Below are 25,054 nucleotides of genomic sequence, written 5' to 3'. Positions count from 1 at the left end.
AGTGCTTTGAGCCTCTTAGTAGGATGATTCTGACTTGCATCCTGTAGCATAATTTACTTTCATGCTATAAGCATAGAGCTGCTGTGGGTATGCCTGGGTATGTGTATTGTGATATTTACTTTCTTAATTTTTTTTTAACCTGCACAACATACATTTAAATAAATAAATCAAGCATAGAAGAGCAAAATGGTATCTGGATCCTATATATACATTTTTCTTTCCCTTTCGTTTTCCATCCTAATTTAACCATGTTTTTTTAAACAAATTATTTTGTAGAAAATCACTGCTGGTCTTTAAACTTTTTGCCTATATTTGAACAATGTGTATGGTAGAGTACTAAGTCTAACAGACATAAGGGGTGATATCCACCCACTCCAGTTCCTTTGTCAGGCAAAAGGGCCAGAGTGGCATAAAGAGACACTAAAAGCCCCGTATTTGCCCTGGGGAGGATTCTCCCTTCCCCCACTAGTGCGTAAAACTATCTCTGAGGTTCCCTTCACATTCACCAATCCTTGTGTGCTGGGGGTGGGGCTGGCAGGACGACTGTGCCAAGGGCACACAGCATTGCAGAACTTCCAGGCATTGCTGCACCCTACAGGGCAACCATCCCTCTGGGCTATGAGTTCTGTGTAGTGCCTCATAAGAGCACAGTATCTTGCCCAAGGTTTTCTGTAGCCAAATGGATTACCAACATTACTCAGATTTGTGCTTTTTTAATCTGAGATAGCAAAAGTTTTATACCACTCTTCTTTCTTGATAAAGAAAAAGACCCAAATATCCTACCTAGCATATTTGGGTACCTGAGGTTGAGGGGAAAGAGAGAGAAACGTTTTAAATACGGAGGTACGAGGCAGGTTACAAATTCTGTAATGTGAAATTCTCTCTGACTGAATCTTTTCTCTCTCTCTAGGTTGCCTTGCAGTTTCCTTATAGATTCTGGGACAGCAAAATTCAAGGAGCTGATTTTTTTGGTCACGTTCCACCTAGTTCCAGCAAACGTGGGCTCTTCAGTGTCTTCTATGACATGGATCCACAGGTACCATATGCTGTATATGGTGGAATGTCAGTATTTTCAATTGTCTCTTACAAATTTCAGTTTGAAACCCAAGTGCAATAATGGAGGTTTTCTTTGCTGTTTGCTCCCTTGCTATTAGAAAAATGGGACCGGTATTTTTCTGTAGAAGAACAGATTGTGAATTGACAAGACTCTTTTTAAAGCATTGCTTTGTAGTAAGTAGGAGACACTTTTCAAGACTGGCTGCAGAGCGATCCTTATGCAACTAGGCTGTCCTTGTTTTAGGTCTGAAAGATTTGGGCTTCTTGAGCCAGATAAAGGCACTGGGGTGATATATACTGAAGTGCTGTTCCACAGCCAAGTCTATGGAATTTGAATACAGATTGTTGTAATGAATGGTGTAGAAAGAATGAGGAATTCAGTTTTCATCTTAGGAACATAAGTCTTGGTTCTCTGTTTTCCCTACATCTTGTGTAATCATTTTAAACCAGTAAGGGGGATAGAGAATCAGGCTCGTAGATTGGACCCGTAGGCTGACACCACTGCAGTCAGATTGGCTTCACCCATAACAATAATAAGGCTGTAAGGTCAGTTCAAAGCTATGGATTTTGATACCAACTCCAGCCTGTGGTTTGACAGCATGTCTACCCCCTCCCCTTTTACTCTCAGTGTACCTTGCCCTTTTATCTACTACTTTTTGTGAACAAGTAAAGAGCTTTCTGTAACTTGCTGGCTTTTCCAAGAGACCCTATGAAGACAATGTCCTGTAATCATGTGTTCCTGGCTGACCTTTAGAAAAGGCACCTGCCAGTATTTGAGAAGTTACTCATGCAGAAAGATTCAGTGTGCTGGTGGAGGGGGTTTTTGAGGATAAATAGGAGCTTCTGGAGTAATTCTTACGTAGCAAATTGTTCTCTAGGTTAGTAATGATGGTAGGTTAATTGCCCCATAAAGAGGAGAGGGAGGAATGGCACACTGTGAGCGAGATGAGGCCTTCTGCGATATTCTGTAGCCACTGCTCTTTCACTTTTGAAACTCCTAACTGATAGCTGAGTTTTGTGGTAACAGGTAAGCAGGACCACAGCTGTTTTAGAGCAGAACATTTGGTGCCTGAGCCAAACCCCGGTCAAGTAAATATAAAGACTTCCGTGGACTTCAGTGGGCTTTGTCTCAGACCCGTAATGACTAGCATCCTAGTGGGGCCTCTTCTTGTTTCCGTCTCTTGAAGTTGGCAGTGGAGCGTTAGCATTGAACAGGAGATCAGATCTGGCACTGAAAATGTGACTTTTATGCATGAATGTAAGCATGTTAACATCCTTTGTGTATTATTTAGGCTGACAAATATATGTGTTCCAGTTAATTCTGCACTATTCTAAAAAGGACTAACTCTATCTAATAAAGTTCTATATTATCCTCTGACTTCTAGTTTTTTCATATCTGAGAGTAAAAACTACAGAGGATGAACTTTCTTTGGGATCATAACTGACTTGGTCCAAAAAAAAGTTAATTTTCCCCACTGACTGTCTGTTGGGGACAGTAGTAATTTAAGTGACTTTCTAGACATTCTTAGTATTTCTGAAATGATATCAAATGTTAATGTTTTGATTCTAGGGTAAATATAGTGTTCTAATGTCAGTAGTTACTGGAGATGCTGTGACAACCATTAAGAATTTAGATGACAAACAAGTACTACAACTGTGCATGACTGTACTTCGAGAACTGTTTAAGGAGCAGGTAAGAGAAGTCTGTTTCCATCAAAGAAGAATTAACTTGCCAGAGATTTAAAGAGGGACCTGCAAAGAAACAAAAAGTTTGCGCCCTTTTATTACTTCTCTATGATGTATAAAGAAGGTCTGAAACGTGTGTATGTGTGTGTTTTTCTGCCTGTCTTTTGTCTGAGAAATATCAGGATTGTCAAGTCTGATCTTCTGTGATCACAGAAAGGGAAATTGGGAGCTATCATGGGCCTGAATTGAAGAAGTAGGGTTGGTAAAATGTAAACCAAATGGAAGTTTTTCTTCCACATGTTTTGGTTAGAGGCATTAAGAAAAACCAAACAAAGTTTAAACAGTCTGAGTAAAAATCGCTTCTCAGTTAATCAGGTGTCATGTCCTTGATCTTTCCGATGTTATCATCCCACTAGTTCACCATCCATACAGAAAGTTGTATAGGCTAGTCAAGAGCTGGCTTTCTGATGTGAAAACCAAGCAGAATAAACCCCCACCTCCCCACACACACAAAAGAGGCACGCCTTCCTTGTATATCTGTTGGGTACAAGTCCTCTTTGCTCTCTCTTTCTTAGCAGGTCACCTTTGAGATAATAACTAATATCTACATTTATTATAAACACTATTTGCCAATTCTGGGGAAGCAGGAGATCATTACTTAGCAATACCATTTGCACCCAACCCTGGAGGGCTGAACTTTCCTCTCACGATATTCTAGAGTGGCTCTGATTTTTAATAGCTGGATGCTAAGGAAGACTGAGGGCATGGCTACACTTGCAGATGTAGAGCGCTTTGAGTTAAATCCACCTTCGTAGAGCGCAGTAGGGGAAAGCCCTGCAGTCTGTCCACACTGACAGCTTCAAGCGCACTGGCGAGGCCATATTTGCAGCACTTGCATTGGCACTGGGCACAGTGCGTTATGGGCAGCTATCCCAGCATGCAAGTGATAACGTGCTTTTCAAATGTGGGGGGTGGGGTGGAGTGTGTTGTGGCTATGTGGGGGGAGAGAGAGTGGGTTTGGTGGGCGGGGCTGAGAGCATGTCAGCATGCTGTCTTGTAAGTTCAGAAAGCAGCAGACCCCTCTCCCTCCGCCGCCCCTCTCTCTCTCACACACACAGCATTCCGCAGTAATGGTTGCTTTGCCTCGGAGGAGATAAGCAGCCGGCTGTCAGAAACAGCTTTCAACGGGCATTTCCGCATTCCTACAGCCGATTCAAAAACAATGACAAAAGTGGCCACTTGACTTAAGGGGATTATGAGCCATTTCTGGAGGCTGATCAGAGCGCAGTAAAGCAACACCTCGTTCACACTGGTGCCACAACACTCCAGCGAGGGCGCAGCAAACGGTTATTCCACTCGCCGAGGTGCAGTACCAGCAGCGCTGTAGCTACAGAGTCAGAGCGCTCTACGTGCCTTGCCAGTGTGGATGGGTAGTGAGCTAGTGTGCCCGGGGAGTCTTCATTGCACTGTAACTCGCAAGTGTAGCCAAGCCAGTAGTGGCTAAACCGACCTCTGGATTCTTTGAGTTGAGTAAACTTTGAGTAAAACAAATGTTGCCACTGTTTTGTCATATTTGTATTATTTTGAAATTTGGATCTTGTTTGGAGCTTTCTAGTCTGAATTAGTCACGCAGTTCAGGTGTTGTGTAATGCATGATGTACATTGGTGGCTCTAATGCTTTGTGTGAGCCCTTCCTTATAGTTGGTGCATACAGAGTCCATGCTTACTTCCAGCCCCCCACCCCTTAGATGGGAGAGATTTTAATGAAGCTGGCAGACACCAGCAAGGATGAGGCTAATGGCCTCAACAGAAATAACACTGATAGCTAACTTTTAAGTGATTCACTTAAAGAAATCCTGAGTTTTCAGTTGTTCCTCAGAAAATATACTTGAGTGAGCAGCTGTTATAACAAATTATATTCATATTAAAAGTTCACCTACTTGCTATTCTGACCTCTCAAGAACTTACAGGTGGCAAATTAATATTTGGTCTCCATGCCAGTCTGTTTTCTCCCCATCTTATACAACCAGAAGAACTTATCTGTAAAACTTCTTTCATGGTGGACCAGTTACTACAGTTTATAAAGACAAGCTGCACCAGGAGTCCTTTCTAAGATGTACCCCACTATTGTAGAAATCTCAGCATTATTTCACAAAGTTGATCTTTAGTCTCTTGGTTGCAGAAAGTTTTGTGCATAGTAATGTTGACCCTGAGGTTATCACTAGTAAACTGATGCTTCTTGTACCTGTTCAGAAGAATATACAAAGCATATCGTCTGGGGGAAGAAGAGTTTCTTCTCCAAATATAGCTGTATGCAGCATTACAACCCTTGTATTATGCAGACTCTCAAATTTCCTAAGTTCAAAGCTGCATGAGTATACCCTGAATATTTCAAACATTAGGTTAAGCATTTTAACAAATATAATTCTTCACTGGAGGTTCCTATAAACTCTCACCATTATACTGCATAACTTATTTCCTTGATAATTCAGGAAGTTCCAGACCCAGTAAAGTACTTCGTTACACGATGGAACAAAGATCCCTGGATCCAGATGGCATATAGTTTTGTAAAGACAGGTGGCAGTGGTGAGGCTTATGATGTTATAGCTGAAGACATTCAAGGAACAATCTTCTTTGCTGGCGAGGTAAATGTCTTCATTATTATTCTAAAATTGGTTCAAGAATTTAGTTTTTATTTGTTGTAAAAAAGAGATTAAGTGCTGGGTAGAGAAAGATATAGAGTGGACAGACATTTTGTAAATATCCCCTTTGCCAATGCACCTTGATTCTGACGTACAGCACTTCCTAGCTTGTTTTGCGCTGGCACTGCCAGTTGTACCAAATTGAAGGGTGGCTTTGTGAAGTGGATAAATGCAGAGTAGGATGAGGCCACAAAATCCACTTACGCTTTCGATGTAATTGTGATTTGAACTTCTCTTTGCAGAAGTGTGTGTAGTTTTAATCTGCTTAGCCATATGAGCCAGAGCCTCTAGTTTTGAAAATCTGCACCAAAATGTATACCCAAAACAAGATGCAAAATGGAAAATTGTTACGCTGGTGTGGATATAACTTATATAACTGACTTCAGTCCCTGTGGACATGTTTTTCCATTAGGGATGTACAGTAACTATCATCTTGCCCTATGGAAGACAGAAGAGCAATAAGCTCTTTAAAAGACAAGCCCCTGCCTATGTATGGAGGAATGTCTCAAGTAGTTAATAATGATAAATTGTAGTTCTTCAAAAACGACTCTCCAGGCATGCCCTTTATCGTAGTTATGTTTTGCATAATTGTATCTGGATACATATGGTCAATTGCTGATTTTATAAAGACAAAATGCATGTTCATATTATAGATTGAGACTCATAATTGCCCACTGCAGTTCAGATGAACTGCATAATTGACTGACTATTTCTCCATTGGTCACTAATGCAGCTGTAACAAACTCATGCCATTGATACTATTGTGTATTGATATACAAAAGTGTACGAACAACCTCTCTGAAGTAATGTCCAAACTAGCAAAAATGACTACCTCTGCCAAGAGTCCAATTTCTTTGCTTTAATGGATATATGACTTCAGAGTTTACCTTTTTGCTAAATTCAGTACTTGTTGCCTTTTTTTAAAAGGCTTTTCTTTGGTTCATCTTTTTAACAAGCTATTTTTAAAATTTGAGAGCATTTAATAGTTTGAAAATACCTGTGTAAAAGCATATATCAAACACTCTTGCACTACACAGAACTTTGTTTTGGAGCAGAATTTTATTTTTGTTCTTCTATAGCTGTTTCAGAAATTATGCAATTTTTATTTTATTATAGGCCACAAACAGGCACTTTCCACAGACCGTTACAGGAGCCTACTTGAGTGGCGTTCGAGAAGCAAGCAAAATAGCAGCATTTTGAATACTGACATTTGTGTCTATATATTTTTTAATTGTTTTCTGTGGGTAAGACTTCCTTCAATTTCCCCTTTGCTATCATTCCCCCAATTGGTACTTAAAACAGTATATGGTATCTGAAGATAAAATCTTCATCTTTAACTTTCCTTTTCTTTCAAACCCTGGTGCTACATGAAGTCATAGTTTTTCTTAATGTCATTTTTCCAACAAAGATGATATTAACATGTCAGCACTGACATTGGAGTCTCTTGCTACTGTGGCGCACACAGGTCTACTACCAGAGCCTGCTGTGTGAGGCCTTTTTCTATATGGTTCAGCCCACACTATTGTAGTAAACCACCTGCATTGAAGAAGTTCAGAACAGAGCAATTGATTTCTATACAGTATTAGAGCATGGTGGATTATTTAGTGGTGGAGCTCCTAAATTCATTTTGTTCTCAGGTTGATCATGATCAGAGTAGTACTTGAACAAACAAGCCAAATCATGGAATGCCAATGGAGATGGTTGTAAGAGAGAACAAAATCAGTTACATCTACCCTACTCCTAATAACCTCTTCTGACATTTTTTCAGTGTATTTACTGTCCACCAGTCAGGCTTTGGCATCTCAAATGTGTTCCTTTTAAATAAAAACTGCTGGAACAGTTTATAGTGCAATCATCAAAGGGTTATTGAAGCTAAAGGATTTTTCAAAAGGAAAAAAGCTTTTGTTACAGTAAAAATGTCTCTGAAATGTTCTCTGTGCTGCATATTCAGAGTTGTAAAGGAATAATCTTTATGATAAGAGTTAGTTTAGGTTTGCTCAGTGTTGATCATGCAAGTAGGGTAGCACAAAAAATTGTATGGGTTTAGGTGTTTTTCCTTTGAAAGTGAACTTCCAAATTCATTTGAGCTGAGTAGGTGAATCACTTACACACATAATTATGAGAGCTTAATTGGGGATAAAAGGGGAGTGTAAGTTATTAGTGACTCATTCAGCTTTTGTATTTAAAATAGGTGAAGATGAATGAGGTAAAATATGCTTTTTATGAAGGGCTGAAATAAGGTGGCTTGCACTTTGATTTAGTTTATTATTTGAAGGTATTATAAAAAATGATTCTGGAGTAATTCAGTAAAAGATAAGTAGATACTTAAGTTTTTCCCACAGGGGAAGGCAGCAAGAAATAAAACACACAGCATCCACACCTGCCTTAACATCCCATAGAACAGGGTAAATGGAGAATGTTTTAAATTAAAAAAAAAAAACCAAAACACTTTTTTCCTCCTGTGATGTTACTGCAGAGTTGTGTGAGATTCTGGAAGGAAAATAAGCACTTAATTATTTTTCTTAGTCTCTAGAATGCTGTGTGTGTGTGACAAAGCAAGTCTTCTTGAGTTACAGTGCTTAACTCCAGAAAGGTTACCTTTAGAAAAGAAGCCTGCTGAAGAAAAAACAATTTTTTACTCTTCTTCGATACCTAATTTGTTTTCTAGAGTAGATGTGATGTTCAGATGTTAAATATTTTTATTTAATCTTTAATTTACAAGGTTGAAGATGTTTATATGTAACTAGATCTGTTTTTCAGCTAAATATTCTGCTTTTTAAAACTGAACTGAGGATGTGACTGAAAGTGTAAGTGTTCCTAATTTTTTTTGCTCTAAAGAATGCTAATATCTCTAGTTCTGAAATACTTCAAGTACTAAATTGTAAGTGGCTTAAAGGTTAGAGAGCAAGGCTTGAAATCCTTTGCTTGTAGAAGAAATGGTAATCAAGGTTTAAATTTTGCTAAATCATTGCTACTTTGATTATTCCATGTTTTATAGACCAATTTATAATGGAAGTGAGAGAGATTTCAATAGGAAATGAAAAGTGTCCATAGTGGGCAAAAGTGAAAGGAAGAACTCCCTGCCTCTCTCAATGTACTAGATAAGATACCAAAATTTTAATAGGAAAGAAGCTTAGAAACAGAGTTAAATAAAAGAATCATTGGTACAAGCTCAGAATATACATTCTGTTTTCAGCCCACATCTACAGGCCTTGGTCAAAGCTCCAATCAGCTTCGTAATAACATGGAAACAGTTAAGAGCCTGACCTTTCAGTTAATCCTTAGTGTCTTAGATCCCAATTCACCAGTCTATCCCTCTTCAGCAAAGCATTTCTGTACATGCTGAACTTTAAGCATAGACCCAAGTCCTGTTGACAACTGCATTGGAATTTATATACATTCTTAACAGTGGGCACATGTTTAAATGCTTTGCTGAATTAAGGCCTCATTAAAAAGGCAAGAATGGGGGATAATAAATGCAGAGCATATGGTAAATTTTAAACTGTTTACCAAAGTAATAAGACATTTATTATGGACTAATCAGGCATTTAAACTGTTTTGTGCTACACTTCATATGTGGAGAAACAAGCATAAAATGAGACTATTCCATTTTGTTTATACTTATTTAAGACTTAAAAAGTTAAGAGCCTCAGAATTGGCCCAACTTAAAGCACTGGAGAAGTTCTTGGGGACTAATAATTATGTCATTTAATTAAGCATGCCAGTTTTTCTAACTTGTGTACAGTTTATTCCCTGTAAATAAACAGGAGAATGGCTTTAAGTAAATTTGTTTAAAATATGACCAAAATGTCTGAAGGCAGAGCATGATCTGTTACACTTCAACTCTTCTGTGTGACTGTTATGGCAGCAGAATAAAACTGGAAAGTGTCCACTGGATGTTGCACATTGTTTTTGAAATTGATGCTAAGCACATACTGAGCAACATGACAACATGCTTGACTAATATCTAGAGGTAGAATCTTATAGTTGCTGTTCTATAACTCTCTGAATTGCAAGTCCTGATTCTATTATCTGTACAATAATGGATCCAGCGTCTTTCAAAGGATCACACAACACTTCACCAAGCACTGACTGTGGTGGGGACAAGAGATGATACTCTACACACAAGCTTCACCCCTAGACCATACCCTTGGTTGAGAACCAGTGGGGTAGAGTTAATCATAGTGTCAACACTTATGCACTCTAGCTTTCATTAGCATTTTCCTACATGAGGAAAAGCATTTGAGAAGAAATTCAGTAACTTTGATCTTGTCCACCTCATTCAAATAAGGTGGTGACTTGGCCATGAGTGTTATTTACAGAAGCTTTAGAAGTACAATTTAAAAATAACCTATTGTAGTACTACCCAAGGACAAAACAAGATTCAGTGACAAGTAACTTACTGCTTTACCAGGATTTTGAAATTGTTTAAATGCCTTTGTTAAAGTTGATAAGATTGTTCAAAGCAATTGCACAAGGGGTCGGTCATTTGTTGTAGTCATATTTTGATGGCAGGACATGTTATGGCACAGATCACACCTCTAAAGCACAGAAACCTTTTCCAGAGTTTTCTCTAGATGATTAAGTGCACATCTGTGGCTGTAGAGTTTTACTGTACAGGTAAGTGAATATCAAAATTGATTTAAGTTTTTCTGAAAGACATTTATTGAGTACAAAACAAACATTCAGCCTTTTTAAAGAAAGGATTACATGCAAAGAAATCATAAAAAGGTAAAGGTTAATTAACATCCTGACTAGCTGAACATTTTCAGAATTTAAATAATCTGACTCCTAATTTTGCAAACATAGAATACTAAAATTTTAAAAATGTTTTGCTCTTGAATACTGGAGTCATTAGAGGATTTGTTTTTCATAGCATTGATAGCAACACTTTTTGTTTGGCCTGTGTTAGTATTTTACATAAATTATAAGTGACTTTCTATAATAGCACAAAGATATAATATGGTGGGCAAAAACAACTTACATGAAAATTTCCACTTTGAACCAAAAGCAGTTGGCCAAAGTTTGACATGTGATTCTAGAGTACCATAAACCATATTTATGCTTGAATTTAGAAAACTATTCCTATTCAGAATAGCACTTAAGTAAATGATTAAGTACTATCCTGCTTGGGCTCCTAGATTTGGGGCATGATTTTCAGTTGTTAAGCCTGCCAGGTGTTCATCACTTTAGGCACCCACTTCTGAAAGTTTTGGCCACAGAGTCCAACACCCAAATAAGCATTATCAAGTCAATTACTTTTCCCCCTATAGCCTTCGCTTTGAACTTTATTAATGTATTAGGTCAAGCCATTGGAACAAATACAGCTGTAGCCTTTTATATAAAGTTAAACACTGAAAAGCTTAAGTATAAAATTACAGGCGAATCTTCCTTACAAGGCAAGATTGGACAAACAGTAAAACTTCAACTCTTTTGTTTAAACTTTTATGGAGCTTCCCACTTTTCATCCCAGCATCACTGCTGAACACTGACATGTCGTAAGTCCTAAGATAACTAGAGATTTAAAAAACTGATTTGCACAACAGAAATCTGCAATAACTTTATATACAGTCTTTAAAAGTACAAAAATAATATCTGCCAATTAGTTACCATGCTTTGATGGTTCTCAGTGCATACACATGCAAGACAGTAATGTAGATTGAGCATTCTGAATTTATAGCATGTAAATCAGAATATAAACACTAGCATGACTGATCTTCAGAATATGCATTCAAATATTTCTATAACCCAATACTGCAATATTCCAGACAATTTCTGCATGTATGTATGCGAACACAAACTTTTATCCTACTTGAGTCTTAAAAAAAATTATGCAAGGTATTAAAGCACATTAAAAGCTATGATGTCTTAATGAATCTACTACTACAAAGCAATTCAAAATGTACAAAACTATAAAAAGGGAACATTTATTGCCATGCAAAAAAAAGTAAGCAAGTTAACTAAAACCTGCATCAAATGCAATTATTAAAAAGGTACACAAAGCAATTTACACTGATACTCGGTCCGCAGAATCAGCGCTGACTAAACATAATATATCACAAACATTCTTTTTGCTGGTGTCTATCATCTTCAAATCCATGGGAACATAAGTCAGCAGTTTTCATTTCCTCCAGTCAAATTAGATCATGAAATCAACTGAAATGAGACAGTTTCTCCTTTAGCCTTAATCAATTCCATACCAGTCTAACATTAAGATAAAGGCTGTTCAAGAACAGGTACAAAAATGCTAGTTAAGAAATGATTATGCTCTTCTCTCAACCATCCCATTTACATGGGAGTACCACCACAAATCAAATTGTTCAGTACCATCTCATGTTAGAATATTCCAGTGTGTTTTAGCTGGCATACACGACATTTGAGGTGTATGCATTATTTTTTTATTAGAGGGTTTGAAGTAAAAGAGACATTCACTTACAATTTTTCTGCAGTCTGACTAACAAGTACTGGTTCCCTTACATCATCCCTTTTTTATTTTAGGGAGTAGCAAAATGAATTCACTTGAAATTATTCTTAAGCATTACTAGCTACAGACTGGATCATGAGCTCTACATTAAGGGTGGCATGTTGCTGTAGCAGCTAAAGAAAGCAAGACTGCAATTCACGGAGTCAGTTTCCTTCCTGTTTCCCCTACTGCTGCAGGGAGGGAGTATGGGGTCTACATCAGATGCAGTGTACTCTCTTCAAGGCAGCATCATAACTCTCCCAACCAGGTGTGTGACTGGAGATATGTGCTGAGCCAAGGCTCTGCCTGCTCTCTCTCCACTCCCACACAGCTGCATGGAGAGGGAACAGAGCAGCTCAGCTTGTGTTCTCTCCTCATAGAATCATAGAATATCAGGGTTGGAAGGGACCCCAGAAGGTCATCTAGTCCAACCCCCTGCTCAAAGCAGGACCAATCCCCAATTTTTGCCCCATATCCCTAAATGGCCCCCTCAAGGATTGAACTCACAACCCTGGGTTTAGCAGGCCAAAGCTCAAACTACTGAGCTATCCCTCCCCGCTGTATTACCTGTGCTATTACCTGTGATGCAAGTAGCCAGTGCTTTGCATCCCTAAATTGCTGTGTAGCCTAGGCCATTATTTGGCCCTTTCAAAGCTGTGCATTAATTATGCTAGTTAGATTAATAGAGGCCATGGTAGCTTTACTATTTTAGTTCTTCCTGAATAGTAACTCATATTTCCTAAAGATAAAAAAATTACTGAACCCACATGTGAGTGGCATTCAGGTTTGACTAATGTTAAGAAAAAAAACTATCAGCTTTTAGATGAAGAGCGCACAGGGCAAAGATCCAGCTCCTGAATCAAGGTTGGCCTGAAAAACGTTTGTGGTCACTTCCCATACAAAAAAACCAAGCTTTCTGAAACTAGTACTAGTACAACCATATTTGCTCCAACCCCTCAGACAGAGACCAACACCTACAAGATCTTCACCAAGCACTCTCAAAACTATGATACCCATACGAGGAAATAAGGAAACAGATCAACAGAGCCAGACGTGTACCCAGAAGCCTCCTGCTGCAAGACAAGCCCAAGAAAGAACCAACAGAACTCCACTGGCCATCACATACAGTCCTCAGCTAAAACCTCTCCAACGCATCATCACTGATCTACAACCCATCCTGGACAGCGATCCCTCACTTTCACAGGCCTTAGGAGTCAGGCCAATCCTTGTCCACAGACAACCTGAAGCATATTCTCACCAGCAACTACACACCACAGCAGAGTAACTAACTCAGGAACCAATCCATGCAACAAACCTCGATGCCAACTCTGCCCACACATATCTACACCAGCGACACCATCACAGGACCTAACCAGATCAGTCACATCATCACTGATTCATTCACCTGCACGTCCACCAATGTAATAGATGCCATCATGTGCCAGCAATGCCCCTCTGCTATGTACATTGTCCAAACTGGACAGTCCCTTTGTAAAAGGATAAATGGACACAAATCAGATATTAGGAATGGCAATATGCAAAATCCTGTAGGAGAACACTTCAACCTCCCTGGACACACAATAGCAGATTGAAAGGTAGCCATCCTGCAGCAAAAAAACTTCAGGACCAGACTTCAAAGAGAAATTGCTGAGCTTCAGTTCATTTGCGAATTTGACACCATCAACTCAGGATTAAATGAAGACTGTGAATGGCTAGCCAACTACAAAAGCAGTTTCTCCTCCCCTGGTGTTCACACCTCAACTGCTAGAAAAGGTCCTCATCCTCCCTGATTGAACTAACCTCATTATCCCGAGCCTGATTCTTGCTTGCATATTTATACCTGCCTCTGGAAATTTCCACTACATTCGTCCGACGAAGTGGGTATTCACCCACGAAAGCTTATGCTCCAATACGTCTGTTAGTCTATAAGGTGCCACAGGACTCTCTGCTGCTTTTACAGATCCAGACTAACATGGCTACCCCTCTGATACTTAGTATTATATAGTGTTCCAACCTCTGATGTTTAAAAATATACCATTTACTTTTTCAGATAAGTTTACCTCTTTAACTGTCTTTTTGATGAAATCTTTTCTTTCAGACAAGTCATAACTGGGATAATTTTCATATACCTAAAGCAAGCAATAAAAAAGAGCTAGTGTGAGTGAGAAGTCTGTTACTTTTAGTTTTCAGAACATTAACTTCATGATTTTAGTGCAGAGGAGCTGGAGCTGTAGAATCCAAATGTAAGTTGTACAATGTCATTTGAAGAGTCAAACCTTTTATTTCCCTCATTTTGCCTAAACTCAGTTTTTGAAAGTTTGTGTAGCAGTTATTTTTAATAACAGGAGTTAGTTTTCATATTAATAAAGCACAACATGTGGGTGACAGAATACCCTGGAGTCAAGCAATTCATGCTGTTTACCAGTGGGTGTGTTGTATCCTCTGGACCAGTGGTTCTCAACCTTTTCTCATCTGTGGACCCCTAAGAAATTTTAAATAGAGATGTGGACCCCATGAAGTTTTTTTTTTTTTTTACACACACACAGAGCGAGAGCACACTGAAATCTTTTCAGTTTAAGGCTTTCACAGACCACATGTTGAGAACCACTACTCTAGACCGGCAGCTGCATTCCCCGTAAGTATGAAAGAGACTAAAAGAACAAAGACCAGGTCCACAGTAAGTACAGTTTTGGGTCCTTTTGACAGTACTGTTTTTAAAAACAGATACTGTTTTACCACTAGCAGTAGCCAAATATGGGGGGGGGGGATGGGAGAGAGATGATCACTAAACTGGCAAATAATGGATTTTTTGACTTGCTGGCAATTCTGAAAAATTTAAAAAAAGTTTAGTTTCAGGTCCAGCTGAAAACAAAATTTTGGGCAAGTCAAAAAATACTTTGACTCAAATGTGTTTTATTTTATGCATTTTGACAAAAAGCAAACGAAGACTAAATTCACAAAACAGCCAGGTAGATGTGTGGGGTAGAGGAGGCTGAGGGGAAGTGTTAACCCTCTGTTAACCTCTAGCACCCTGAGGCTTTCTAGCAAAGTGCTGACAAGATTCAATGCAGCCTAGTTCAAGATCAAAGCCTTAAGTGGTACAGCTTTAGACATTCACACATTTCTTTGAGTATAATTAGTATATGAAATATTTACATTTTCACACATTTACAATTTACAAAACAAAATTAGGAATATCAAAGTTAGTTTTTAAACAAAACTTTAAACAAAAGCTGTAGAATTTTTATACATACCTCTTTGCAAATCTGTTTCATTGTGACTTCCTCCAAATTTGCATTGGCCAATAACTTCTTGACAGTTTCCTTAAGATCTTCATCTGTAGGTGGTTTCTTCAACTTTTTAATTAAAGGTTCATCATCTGAACTATCCTCAGACTCACTTTCTAAATCTGGAAGATTTACTTTATTAGAATTCAAATGTTTGACATCTCCCTGCTGCTTCCTTCCTCCAGAAAAGAACACAGGACAATTATGTCCCACCCTGTCCCACATTATTCCTTGACAATCTGACAGATCATGTTTTGCTGATTTTGTTTATAAAATACCAAGTGTTTAAAACTATCTAGTATTAATTTCTGCCCTAACCCAGAATACTGCAATTCAGCTTCTCCCATCAATCAGGCTGAAGTATGGCTGCAGACCAGGTTATAAGATTCTGTTAAATCACTCTACAGGTCCTGTTAAAGATCTTGCCAAGGCCCCCCAGCAGAGAGGGGGTCTCATCCTGCTATTTCAAATCTAAATTAGCAAAACAAACTTGTGATTTCTACATCAGAGAAGCAATAAAAAGTATGCAATGTTTTGCTGCACAGTTAAGGTTAAGACTCATCTTCTAAATTAAGCAACACAGTGAAAACAAGACTAAAACCTTTACCTTTTTTTGAACTGTTCTGATTCTTCTTTGTAGTGCTGCTATCTGCTTTCTTGACATTAGCACTTTTCACAGCTTTCTTGTTTTTAGAAGGCATCTTCTGTTTAGGTTTTTCTTTTTTAGATGCTTTCTTAGGTTGCTGTAGGAGAGAAAAGAATGGATTGAATCCTGACTTCTAGCACAACAGCTCTCAATCCCCACCAATATGCTACATGGGTGTGAGAAACATGTCATTGCAAACTGAATTATTACATTCAGATGTGAAATACTGGCTATTTATAGCTGTGTACTATAGTGGATGGTAGTGAGGAAAATGCATAGGTACTGTGAAGTTAAAATCTGGACTCTTCAAGATTAGATTTTAATTTTGCATAAACGCTGGAGCTCAAACCAAGACAATCAAATTCTTGACTGTTTTAACAAACAGCTGGAACTTTTTCTAGCCTTATGGGTGATTGTACTAAGTATCTCCATTCATAATTATGTCTGATGTTATTAGAGAGCATTTTTTTCCCCAGGAGGCAGGTATCTTCATAGGCCTGGTTAAAGTGAAATTCTACTCTGAAAAGGGACTACAATGGCAGAGGGTTCAATGATTATTGTAACCTGAATTTATCCATGAAGCAAGATGCATTTTCTAACCGCCAATCCTATAAACATACCCAGGACTCATTCCACCTTGGAAAATTATGAAAGTTACATTTTTTCGTGCTCACATAGCATCATAAGTAATAAAGCTTTTGCCAGCCAAGTTTCAACCCCCCATACCTGCACAACCCCATTAGTCTTAAACAAGATTGTATGGGTGTAACTGAGGATCTAATTTGGTGTACAAAATATTTTATTGGTGACGAATCACCAGAAGGAAAGAGTCCTGATTACATTTGTAGGTATGGCAGTTAGAAAGTGTGACATATGGGATCAGTTCACAATAAATGATAGACACTGGAATTAAAAGGTGCCATTTTAAATAATTTTAGAGTAGAATTACACTTAATACAATAGTGTCCCATCAATAACTATTCCAAAGCAGATTCTGTTTTTCCTATAAGTAGCGACTATCCTTTAAGACAAAACCAGAAGTACGCATAATTGCTCCAGTCTGCCAAAAATAAGCAGAGGTGCACCTAGAAAGCAATCCACTACTAACAGAATGCCAACTCTTATCCCTTCCACAATGTTCTACTTACCTTCCTTTTATTTTGTCAGTTTTATCATCCCAAAACTTTAGTCAGTTTATTTTAGCGGAGCACCAATAACTGACTGCTATGTCATCTGATTTCTAGAATACCCTAGGCACCATTTGCCCTACAACAGAACCCTTGAGAGTCTGATTAAAACTGAACAAGCAAACCATGGTATTCTATAAACAATCTAGTTTTAGTTTCCATCCTTGCCCACAATACTGCAACTTAGCATCCCTTCAGTCAGGCAGAAGTATGGCTGCATGGCCTCTAACTATTACACATGGGTGAATTTTTACTAGTAGAAGTGAACTACATTAATGAATGCACACAACTGGCTCAGTTATGATGCTTTAAAAATAGACAAACTACAACATATTTGATGAAGTCAAAATCAACTGATAAATAGAAGATACAGGATACATAAACTAGACATATTTGCTTTATTTACACAAGTTAAACGTATTTAAGTCTACAGGATCAGAGTCTGTTTAACTGCCAGCCCTAGAAACTTCCTCTGAAAGTTACTGAGGCAAGCATGGAACTCCACAACACTGTTTAGCATCAAATGATACTGCAAAAAATAAGAACTTGGGAATTTCTCAAAAGGAAAAGTCAAAAGTTAAGCATGTGCTTAAGTCCTGTAAATCGTAACTAGTAAATAGTGCAAAACAATTTGACATGAAAAAAAACCCAAATTGGATTTTGACTCACATTACCAGTAACTACTTTCATTTACACTTGTGCAACCCATAAAACTTAGTTAATTGTGTTGGTGCCCCAGTCAGACTAGAATCCAGCTTTCTGCTTCAGAGCTGTTGGCTTTTCCGAGGCCAAAAATTGTCTTTGAATCCTTAATTCTAAGAAGCTGTCTTTTTGGAATCTCAATCAAGAGAAGCATGCAGGTGTTTGCATCTGTCCCAAGCATTCCGCACCCACGACTCCAACAGATAGCTCAACAGAGAGCAGAATAGCCTAACTAAATGAGGGCTGTCTAGCTAGTTTTTATTGTGCTGTTGCTGAAGGACTGTTAAGCACATGGCAAAAAAATAATAATTTTTGCTGTTTTAAATATATAGGCAGTTCTTGCCTACCTTTTGCCATTTGCCACAACTGAGCTAAAGAGACATCCAGTTTTCAGTTGTCAATAAGCTTCTGTTCCAAGCAGGTTCATAATTTCAATTTATTTTCAATAACTTCATACATTATAGCCTACAGATATTCATCTATAGATTGTCTGTGAAAGTTTGATCTTCAAGTTGATTGTAAATTAAGTGTCTGACTTCTCACTGTTCGGACAACTCTGGTCTGAACCTTCATGGAATTTGGGATAACTTGAGTGAGTTTACTTGGGTCTGGTCTACAATATGAAATTATGTCGGTATAACATCGCTCAGGGGTGTGAAAAATCCAGTTAAATCTATCCAGTTAAACCCCAGTGTAGACAGCCTGTCGGGGAGGTGGATTACCTGTGCTGAAATGAGAACCCCTCTGTCAGCATTTTAAATGTACACAAGCCCTTGGTTTGCTGAAACTTTTCCTTTAAGACCCTCAGTCAGGAGAATTGCCTGTACAGGGCATAAGAGGTAGAATGTTTTAAGAGCAGGGTAGTTTTTCCACGAACTAATCAAGTTTCCTTTGAAGTTCTCTAACATTATAGTCCCTCTGAGGTGGGTCTGTAAACACTCCTTAGGAGTGTCAGACATCTAAAAGTTTTCAGGTTTTACCTGACAGCTCGGAAGGAACAGAGGGTTTACCTCCTACCTCTTGAAGAAAGGCAAAAAACTGAGGTGAGTGGGGCTTACCTATCTTTTATAGGCAGCTGAGCTCTTGGAAAAAGGATTTCTAAAGAAGACTCCTGACACAGAGAGCCAGATTCCTCTCCTCACAGCAGAAAGACTGTACTGGTGAACAGATGAACAAAATATAAAATTAGCTTTTAATACTCTAGTCCTCTTTCAACTCACCAGCTGTGAGTACCACCAAGAAATGGCAAGTTAAGAATGTGTGGTTCCAATCTTGTTTTATGGAGAATGGTGGTGAAATATCATTTGGCGTTTTATGACATTTTCGTTTTGAAGTTACACGAATTTGCCTTCCAACAAAAAGTTTTCACGATTAACTACCTTCCATAGCTCAGACAATTCAAATATATGGCCTACCACACTTGTAAATCATAAGTGGAAGTGCAGCCCAGGTCAATAGTGGCTGACGTTTTATCACAACCTGTAGTTCAGTGGCTTATATGAAATGCTGGTCTCAGTCCTGTAATTAGTGAATTGGACACGTCCACATCACAAAACCCACAGCCATAACTGCAGGTAATAAACGATCTCATCTAAGAGATCAAGATGTAAAAGGATACGAAGCCTGAAGTCTCTTCACTGGTATAGTATAGGGTTGAGTCAATATGAAGATGCTTGTATTGCCACTCCACATTTTGTAACTTTTGTGAGAACGGGGGAAGAAAGGGATGAGGGGAAGCTCAAGCTGTGAATGTATGAGGAAAAATGCTAGTGTTTGAAGAAAAAAAAATTAAGTTTATGGAAAAATAAGGTTCTGAAAAGAACGAACAAACAAAAAGGAGTAGAAAATTGAGTGTAGTGGGACTATCACCTCTTGAAAATCTGCAGAAAACCATTTAAGGTTGCTTAGTTTTGTACTAATAAATATTTGAGGGACCACCAAAGAACTACACAAGAATCTGGGAACTGATGTCCCAAGACCAGTGCTAGATAGGTAGAAGTGACTTTACTTACTGAATTCTACAATTCTTACTTCAACTGTAGCTCACTAAAAGTAATCCCTAGTCAAAAAGCAATGGTGTTTTACTAGAAAATGTCACCAGGAGATATAAGAAAGGCAATGCTTAAATTTCAGCTCTTGGCTGCACTGCTTGTTAGAGATGTTTAAAAAAAGTCCATCACATGCAGCAACTGATTTTACAAGACTCACAAGCATCTGAGATCAGAACCAGGTCCTCTGATTTCTGTTTCTTCATCCCTCAAAGTTTTAGTTCTTGGATCACACCATATTTCTGACACTGGAAGAAGTCAGGTCTTCCTGATGTATAGTGTAGTACCTTATGAATTTTTGTCTCAAGTTGTCCACATGTGAAGCAATCCTTTCCACTAACTAAAGCTTACTTTCCACCTTTAAAAAAAACCCACCACCAAAACAATAACACTATATTGAAACCCCCTTCCAGTAATGTAGCCAGTTAGTTACAAACTAAGCAAGACAAACTCATACTTCTTTCCTGAAAATGAAGTTTTGTTATATTTACCTCCTCTTCACTCTCTTTATCTTCTTCAGAAGATTCAGCTTTCTCTTTCTTTTCATCCTCCTCCTCACTACTAGATTCATCCGACAAAATCTCAGGACATTTGGTGTGTTTTACTTTTCGTGCAGTTCCTGAGCTACTGCGTTCTTTTTTGCCGCCTTTGCTGGGTGTTTTTTTGGACTTTGGCAATGGCTGTTTAAGATAAAAGTATGGGTTTAAAAGAGTAAAAAAATTTAATAATTTTTTAAATTTCAATTTCAGTCAAGTCATATGAATCAAGAATAAGCAGGGGTAGAGCCACCACTGACCCATAAAACTTAAAAGTATGTGCTTTTGGCAACCACCAGATGCCCGTTACTAGGGACCGTCATTTTAAAGTGAAGAGTTTACACTACTTTAAAAAAATTCAAGGGATTGTTTTATTTAAGTTCATGACAAAATCACAATTTAGGGCACAATGAAACAATTAAAATTGTAGCCACATAGTTGTCAGTGTCTGTGGTATGGGGGAAATCAGGTGGACGCTGAGTTTATAGTTTGTTGTGTCTATTTCCTCCCTATCCCCCAAAAAAGACACTGTCATTCATTGTGGATGAACATGTTGCCCTCCAATCACTTCAACCCATTATCTCAAAAATGGACTCAAGTTAGAGGCTTATCTTTTCAGATCTAAAAAGCTGAGAATCTTAATCTTAAGTATTGCTCCATTATTTAGAAATACAAACATTTTTGACAAGGGCACCCTGGATTCTTTCAGAGTCTCCACCCTAACAAAAATGTCTAGATGCCTATTGTCTAATTTTTTTCTGCCAATCATATTAAAAAATGCCTCATCTTTTTCTTGCCAGTAGAGACATTACCAAGCATACTGGCTCATTCTGGAGGTGAGAAAGGTATATAGTGTACTGTATTTTAGAACTATCGTTGAAAACCATTCTGAAGCCTCAGCTAATACAGACTGAGACAACCCTCTTGCCTTAGAAGGGGGTTAATATAAGCACAACATACCTGCACTTCATTTGCTACATTGAACTTCCAGCTGATTTAAATGCGAATCTAAATATTGGTTATAATCGAAATCCCTAGACTAATTGTGAATTGGCATTAAAGGCTGCCTCTCCCCTTGAGTCACAAAAATAACAAAGAATCCTGTAAGCGTTCTGCTGACAGTATTTAACTGTGACACTGACTACATTTCCCAGACTTGAAGAAGAACTTTGTGTAAGATCAAAATCTTGTCTCTCACACTAACAGGGGTTGGTCCAATAAAGAATTGCCACCTCACGTGACTTGACTCTTTAAGTGCTCATATAAGCATTATGAGAGCCAGAGATGAACACATTCAGTAGATGGTCCCCTAATCAAACAATTTTCCTTCTGGCAGTCTGGTCAGCATTTAATAGCTTTCAGAGTATTATGTAATCTTCATTTTTAGATAGAGCTTTGCCTGATGGGTTTAGGTCAGAGGTGGACAATCTACGGCCCGTCAGGGCTTTGGATCTGGCCCACGGGATTGCCACCCCCGTGGGGCTAAAGCAGGATCCCTGCCTGCTCTGGCCCCGTGCCACTCCTGAAAGTGGCCAGCACCACAGCCCTGCGGCCCCGGGGAGGGCGGGGGAAGGAAGACAGAGGGCTCCATGTGCTGCCCTTGCCTGCAGGCACCGCCCCCCACAGCTCCCATTGGCTGGGAACGAGGAACCGCCACCAATGGGAGCTTTGGGGGAGGTACCTGCAGGTGAGGGCAGCACACAGAGCCCTCTGTCCCCCTCTCCCCCAGGGGCTGCAGGGACATGGTGCCAGCAGCTTCCGGGAGCGGCCCTAGCCCCACTGCACGCCGCTGTCACCCTGGAGCTGCTCAAGGTAAGCGGCACTGGGCCGGAGCCTGCACCCCAAACCCCTCCTGCACCCCAACCCAGAGCCCCCTGCCACACCCCTCCTGCACCTTAACACCCTGCCCTAAGTCCCTGCCACACCCCACACCCCTCCTGCACCCCAACCCCCTGCCCTGAGCCCCTTCCTGCACACCGCACCCCTCCCGCACTCCAACCCCCTGCCCCAGCCCTACATTCATGGCCCTGCATGCAATTTCCCCTCCCAGATGTGGCCCTCAGGCCAAAAAGTTTGCCCACCCCTGGTTTAGGTAAACATCTGTATTCCATAAGAAAGGGTTACTGTTGCTGCCTAATGTGAACAGTTTTAGAGCTTATGTTTGGTGAAGCTACTTTGATGGGTGTTGCTGTAAGTTATTTTACCACCTACACGTTTCTCCAAATATGTCCATCCAATAATCTACATTAGTGTTTCTCAACCAGGTGTATATGTTCTCCTGGGGGTATGCTGAAGTCTTCCAGAGGACACATCAACTCATCTACATATTTGCCTAGTTTTACAACAGGCTACAGGAAAAGCACTACTGAAGTCAGTACAAAACTAAAGTTTCATACAGTAAATGACTTGTTTGTACTGCTTTACATTCTATATCAGTGTTTCTCAACCTGGGGGTCATGATTTATTTTATGATTATATGGTAAAAGAAAGAAAGTAAGCAATTTTTCAGTAATAGTGTATTGTGACACTTCTGTCTTTTTATGTCTGATTTTGTAAACCAGTAGCTTTTAAGTAAGGTGAAACTTGGGGGTATGCAAGACAAATCAGCCTCCTGTAAGGGGTACAGTAGTCAGGAAAGGTTAAGAGAAACACTGATCTACACTGTAGAATCACATGCAAACAGCAATAAATGTTGGCTATATAATGGAAGTTCCTCAAGTTGGACAAAACTCCAGATACATATTTTACCTATACATATTTCTCCCCCACACAAACTGAGGCAAAGTTCATTTAATTCCTCAGCCATAATTCTACAAAAGCCCAACTTCAGTTATTGTTGCGTTTTTGTTCTCACTGTTAAGACTAAAACCAAACTTCACAATGCCTGCTAACACAATGACACCAATCAGCTCATTTAACAGGTGATGATGTGTGTAGAAAGATGTCAACAGGGGAGGGGAAAAATTTTGATCCCCATTAATATGCAGCCCTCTAAAGTTGAGCATTGTGAGGCTGAAAGTACACACAGTACATTTTAGTGATGTCTGCTTCATTTTAGATTAACCTCTCCAATTGTCAAAAGACACTTGTCTTTGAAGACTAAAAACATGGTCATTTAAAGTTTATTAGGAAGAGCTCCATATTTTCTGCTTTAAATAACAAACATCTCTGTATGGGACACTCAAGTAGTCTCTCCTTATTTAACTTATAATCTCTTCTAGTGCTTCTACCCTGGAAAAGCAACTTTGAAAATGGCATCAGGGGAGTCCATGTTTCTTTTAAAAGCCTTCCGTGTAACTGCACAAAAGTAACTCAAAGCAGATTATTATTATTACTGGAGATGATGCATGAGAAGGAAAGAACCTAGACTGACTTATAGGTCTGGAAGCTATTAGAAGATAGGTTTAATTTGCTCAGTTTATGAAGAAACTATAGAGACACAAACATTAACTCCCCAATGAGGATAACTTTCCAGGGTAGAAGAGCACTTCAATAAGTTAAGTGTTGACAGAAATGGATGTCTGGGTTGCTTCCCCAAACAAAAAAAGCAGCATAGACAGAGACATTCCTTATTCACTTCTGTATACGACTTCACATTTGTAGCAATTATGATAAAAGGAATTTTGATAAGCAATGACAGCTTTTGACCATTTCTGTATTGCTCTTAGGTTAAAAAAAAATAAGGTGGAATACAGGAGCCTAATTAATTATTTTGTGTAGCTGGTTTTAATGCATTGTTACACACTCCAGTTCCAATAAAGCTGTGATCTGGTGATCCCCCCCTTCCCCTCCCCACTGTGTGATGAATGGGTTGAAAGGTGTTTCCACCTACAATGAGCCCTCATACCATTCCCTGATACAGTTGCCACCCTTTTTCTGTCCATTTTCATCTTCCTCCCTTCCCTCACCTCATTTCTATTTTTTTTCTTTTTGGCTCACATTTCACAGCTCCCTTTTTGTTCCTCAAAGCAAAAAGACTACATGCTGCTTGGGTAGAGATGTCCACTGGTAACTCCATGAGCTGGATACATATGCTTTTGCAGCCTAGCTGAGCATGATGGGAAAAGAGAACAGAAGATCAAGCTTGTGGCTTCTGCCTAAGCCTGCAGCCCTATACATGTGATCTGCTATGGTCAGCTACACTGAGTCACCGCGGGAGCAGATTTAGAAAGACATTCACTTTCGAGGAGCCACCCGCATACTTAGCTATGGTAGCAGAAGCATATCTGGAAGGGGGAGCAAACCGCTTAAGGCAACATTGTATGTCCCCATTGTTTTTTTCTGCCCACATCCCACCCCAAGTTGAAATCATAACAATGAATAAGTATAATAAAATTGTGCCTCACCTTGCCTGAAGGTTTTGGATGCATTAAGAAGTTTAAGATTCTGGTAACCAGTTCATTATTAACTCCCGATCTTTCCAAATCAAGGACCTCGCAGATACTTTTCAACATGGCATTCCTGAATCTGAGCAGAAACAAAATTCAATTATCTTAACAGGTTATTTAAAAAAGTCAACATTTAAGTATTGAGAGTTTGAGACACTTTTGGTTAGACATTGATCCTACAAACACATGCAGGTGTAGGCAATTTAAGTACTCCTATTTGCATCTGTACCTATCTGTAGATGCTTACAAACACAGTTACATACAATAGGTCAGCATCAAGAATCAATGAAAGTAAGTCTCCCTTCTCAACAATTTCCCTAAACCCAACTCAAAGCTATATACTGTGGGATATA

The 25,054-nt window shown here is 39.1% G+C and overlaps 2 protein-coding genes across 4 annotated transcripts in view; one reads left to right on the top strand and one right to left on the bottom strand.

Moving 5' to 3' along the window:
* KDM1B (lysine demethylase 1B) overlaps positions 1-13,961 on the top strand; it is a 45,018-nt gene extending 31,057 nt beyond the window's left edge. Inside the window, exons 19-23 of one of the 2 annotated variants that reach the window (XM_084621455.1) lie at positions 911-1,036; positions 2,627-2,749; positions 5,235-5,387; positions 6,561-6,688; positions 12,868-13,961. In XM_084621455.1, coding sequence (XP_084477581.1) covers positions 911-1,036; positions 2,627-2,749; positions 5,235-5,387; positions 6,561-6,644 — 486 coding nt within the window. In that variant the 3' untranslated portion in view covers positions 6,645-6,688; positions 12,868-13,961. Of the gene's footprint in view, positions 1-910; positions 1,037-2,626; positions 2,750-5,234; positions 5,388-6,560; positions 9,340-12,867 lie in introns of those variants that run through there. The other variant, XM_084621454.1, reaches the window with a different exon arrangement.
* Positions 10,165-25,054, bottom strand: part of DEK (DEK proto-oncogene) — a 32,836-nt gene continuing 17,946 nt past the window's right edge. The window contains exons 6-11 of one of the 2 annotated variants that reach the window (XM_084621457.1): positions 24,660-24,780; positions 20,269-20,457; positions 15,802-15,937; positions 15,162-15,316; positions 13,968-14,036; positions 10,165-11,600 (exon numbers count right to left, since the gene is read on the bottom strand). In XM_084621457.1, coding sequence (XP_084477583.1) covers positions 11,589-11,600; positions 13,968-14,036; positions 15,162-15,316; positions 15,802-15,937; positions 20,269-20,457; positions 24,660-24,780 — 682 coding nt within the window. In that variant the 3' untranslated portion in view covers positions 10,165-11,588. The remainder of the gene's footprint in view (positions 11,601-13,967; positions 14,037-15,161; positions 15,317-15,801; positions 15,938-20,268; positions 20,458-24,659; positions 24,781-25,054) is intronic. The other variant, XM_084621456.1, reaches the window with a different exon arrangement.

The sequence above is a fragment of the Lepidochelys olivacea genome, assembly GCF_965140295.1.
Source record: "Lepidochelys olivacea isolate rLepOli2 genome assembly, chromosome: 2".
Classification (NCBI taxonomy): Eukaryota; Metazoa; Chordata; order Testudines; family Cheloniidae; genus Lepidochelys; species Lepidochelys olivacea.
This window is presented reverse-complemented; position numbering and strand designations above follow the sequence as displayed.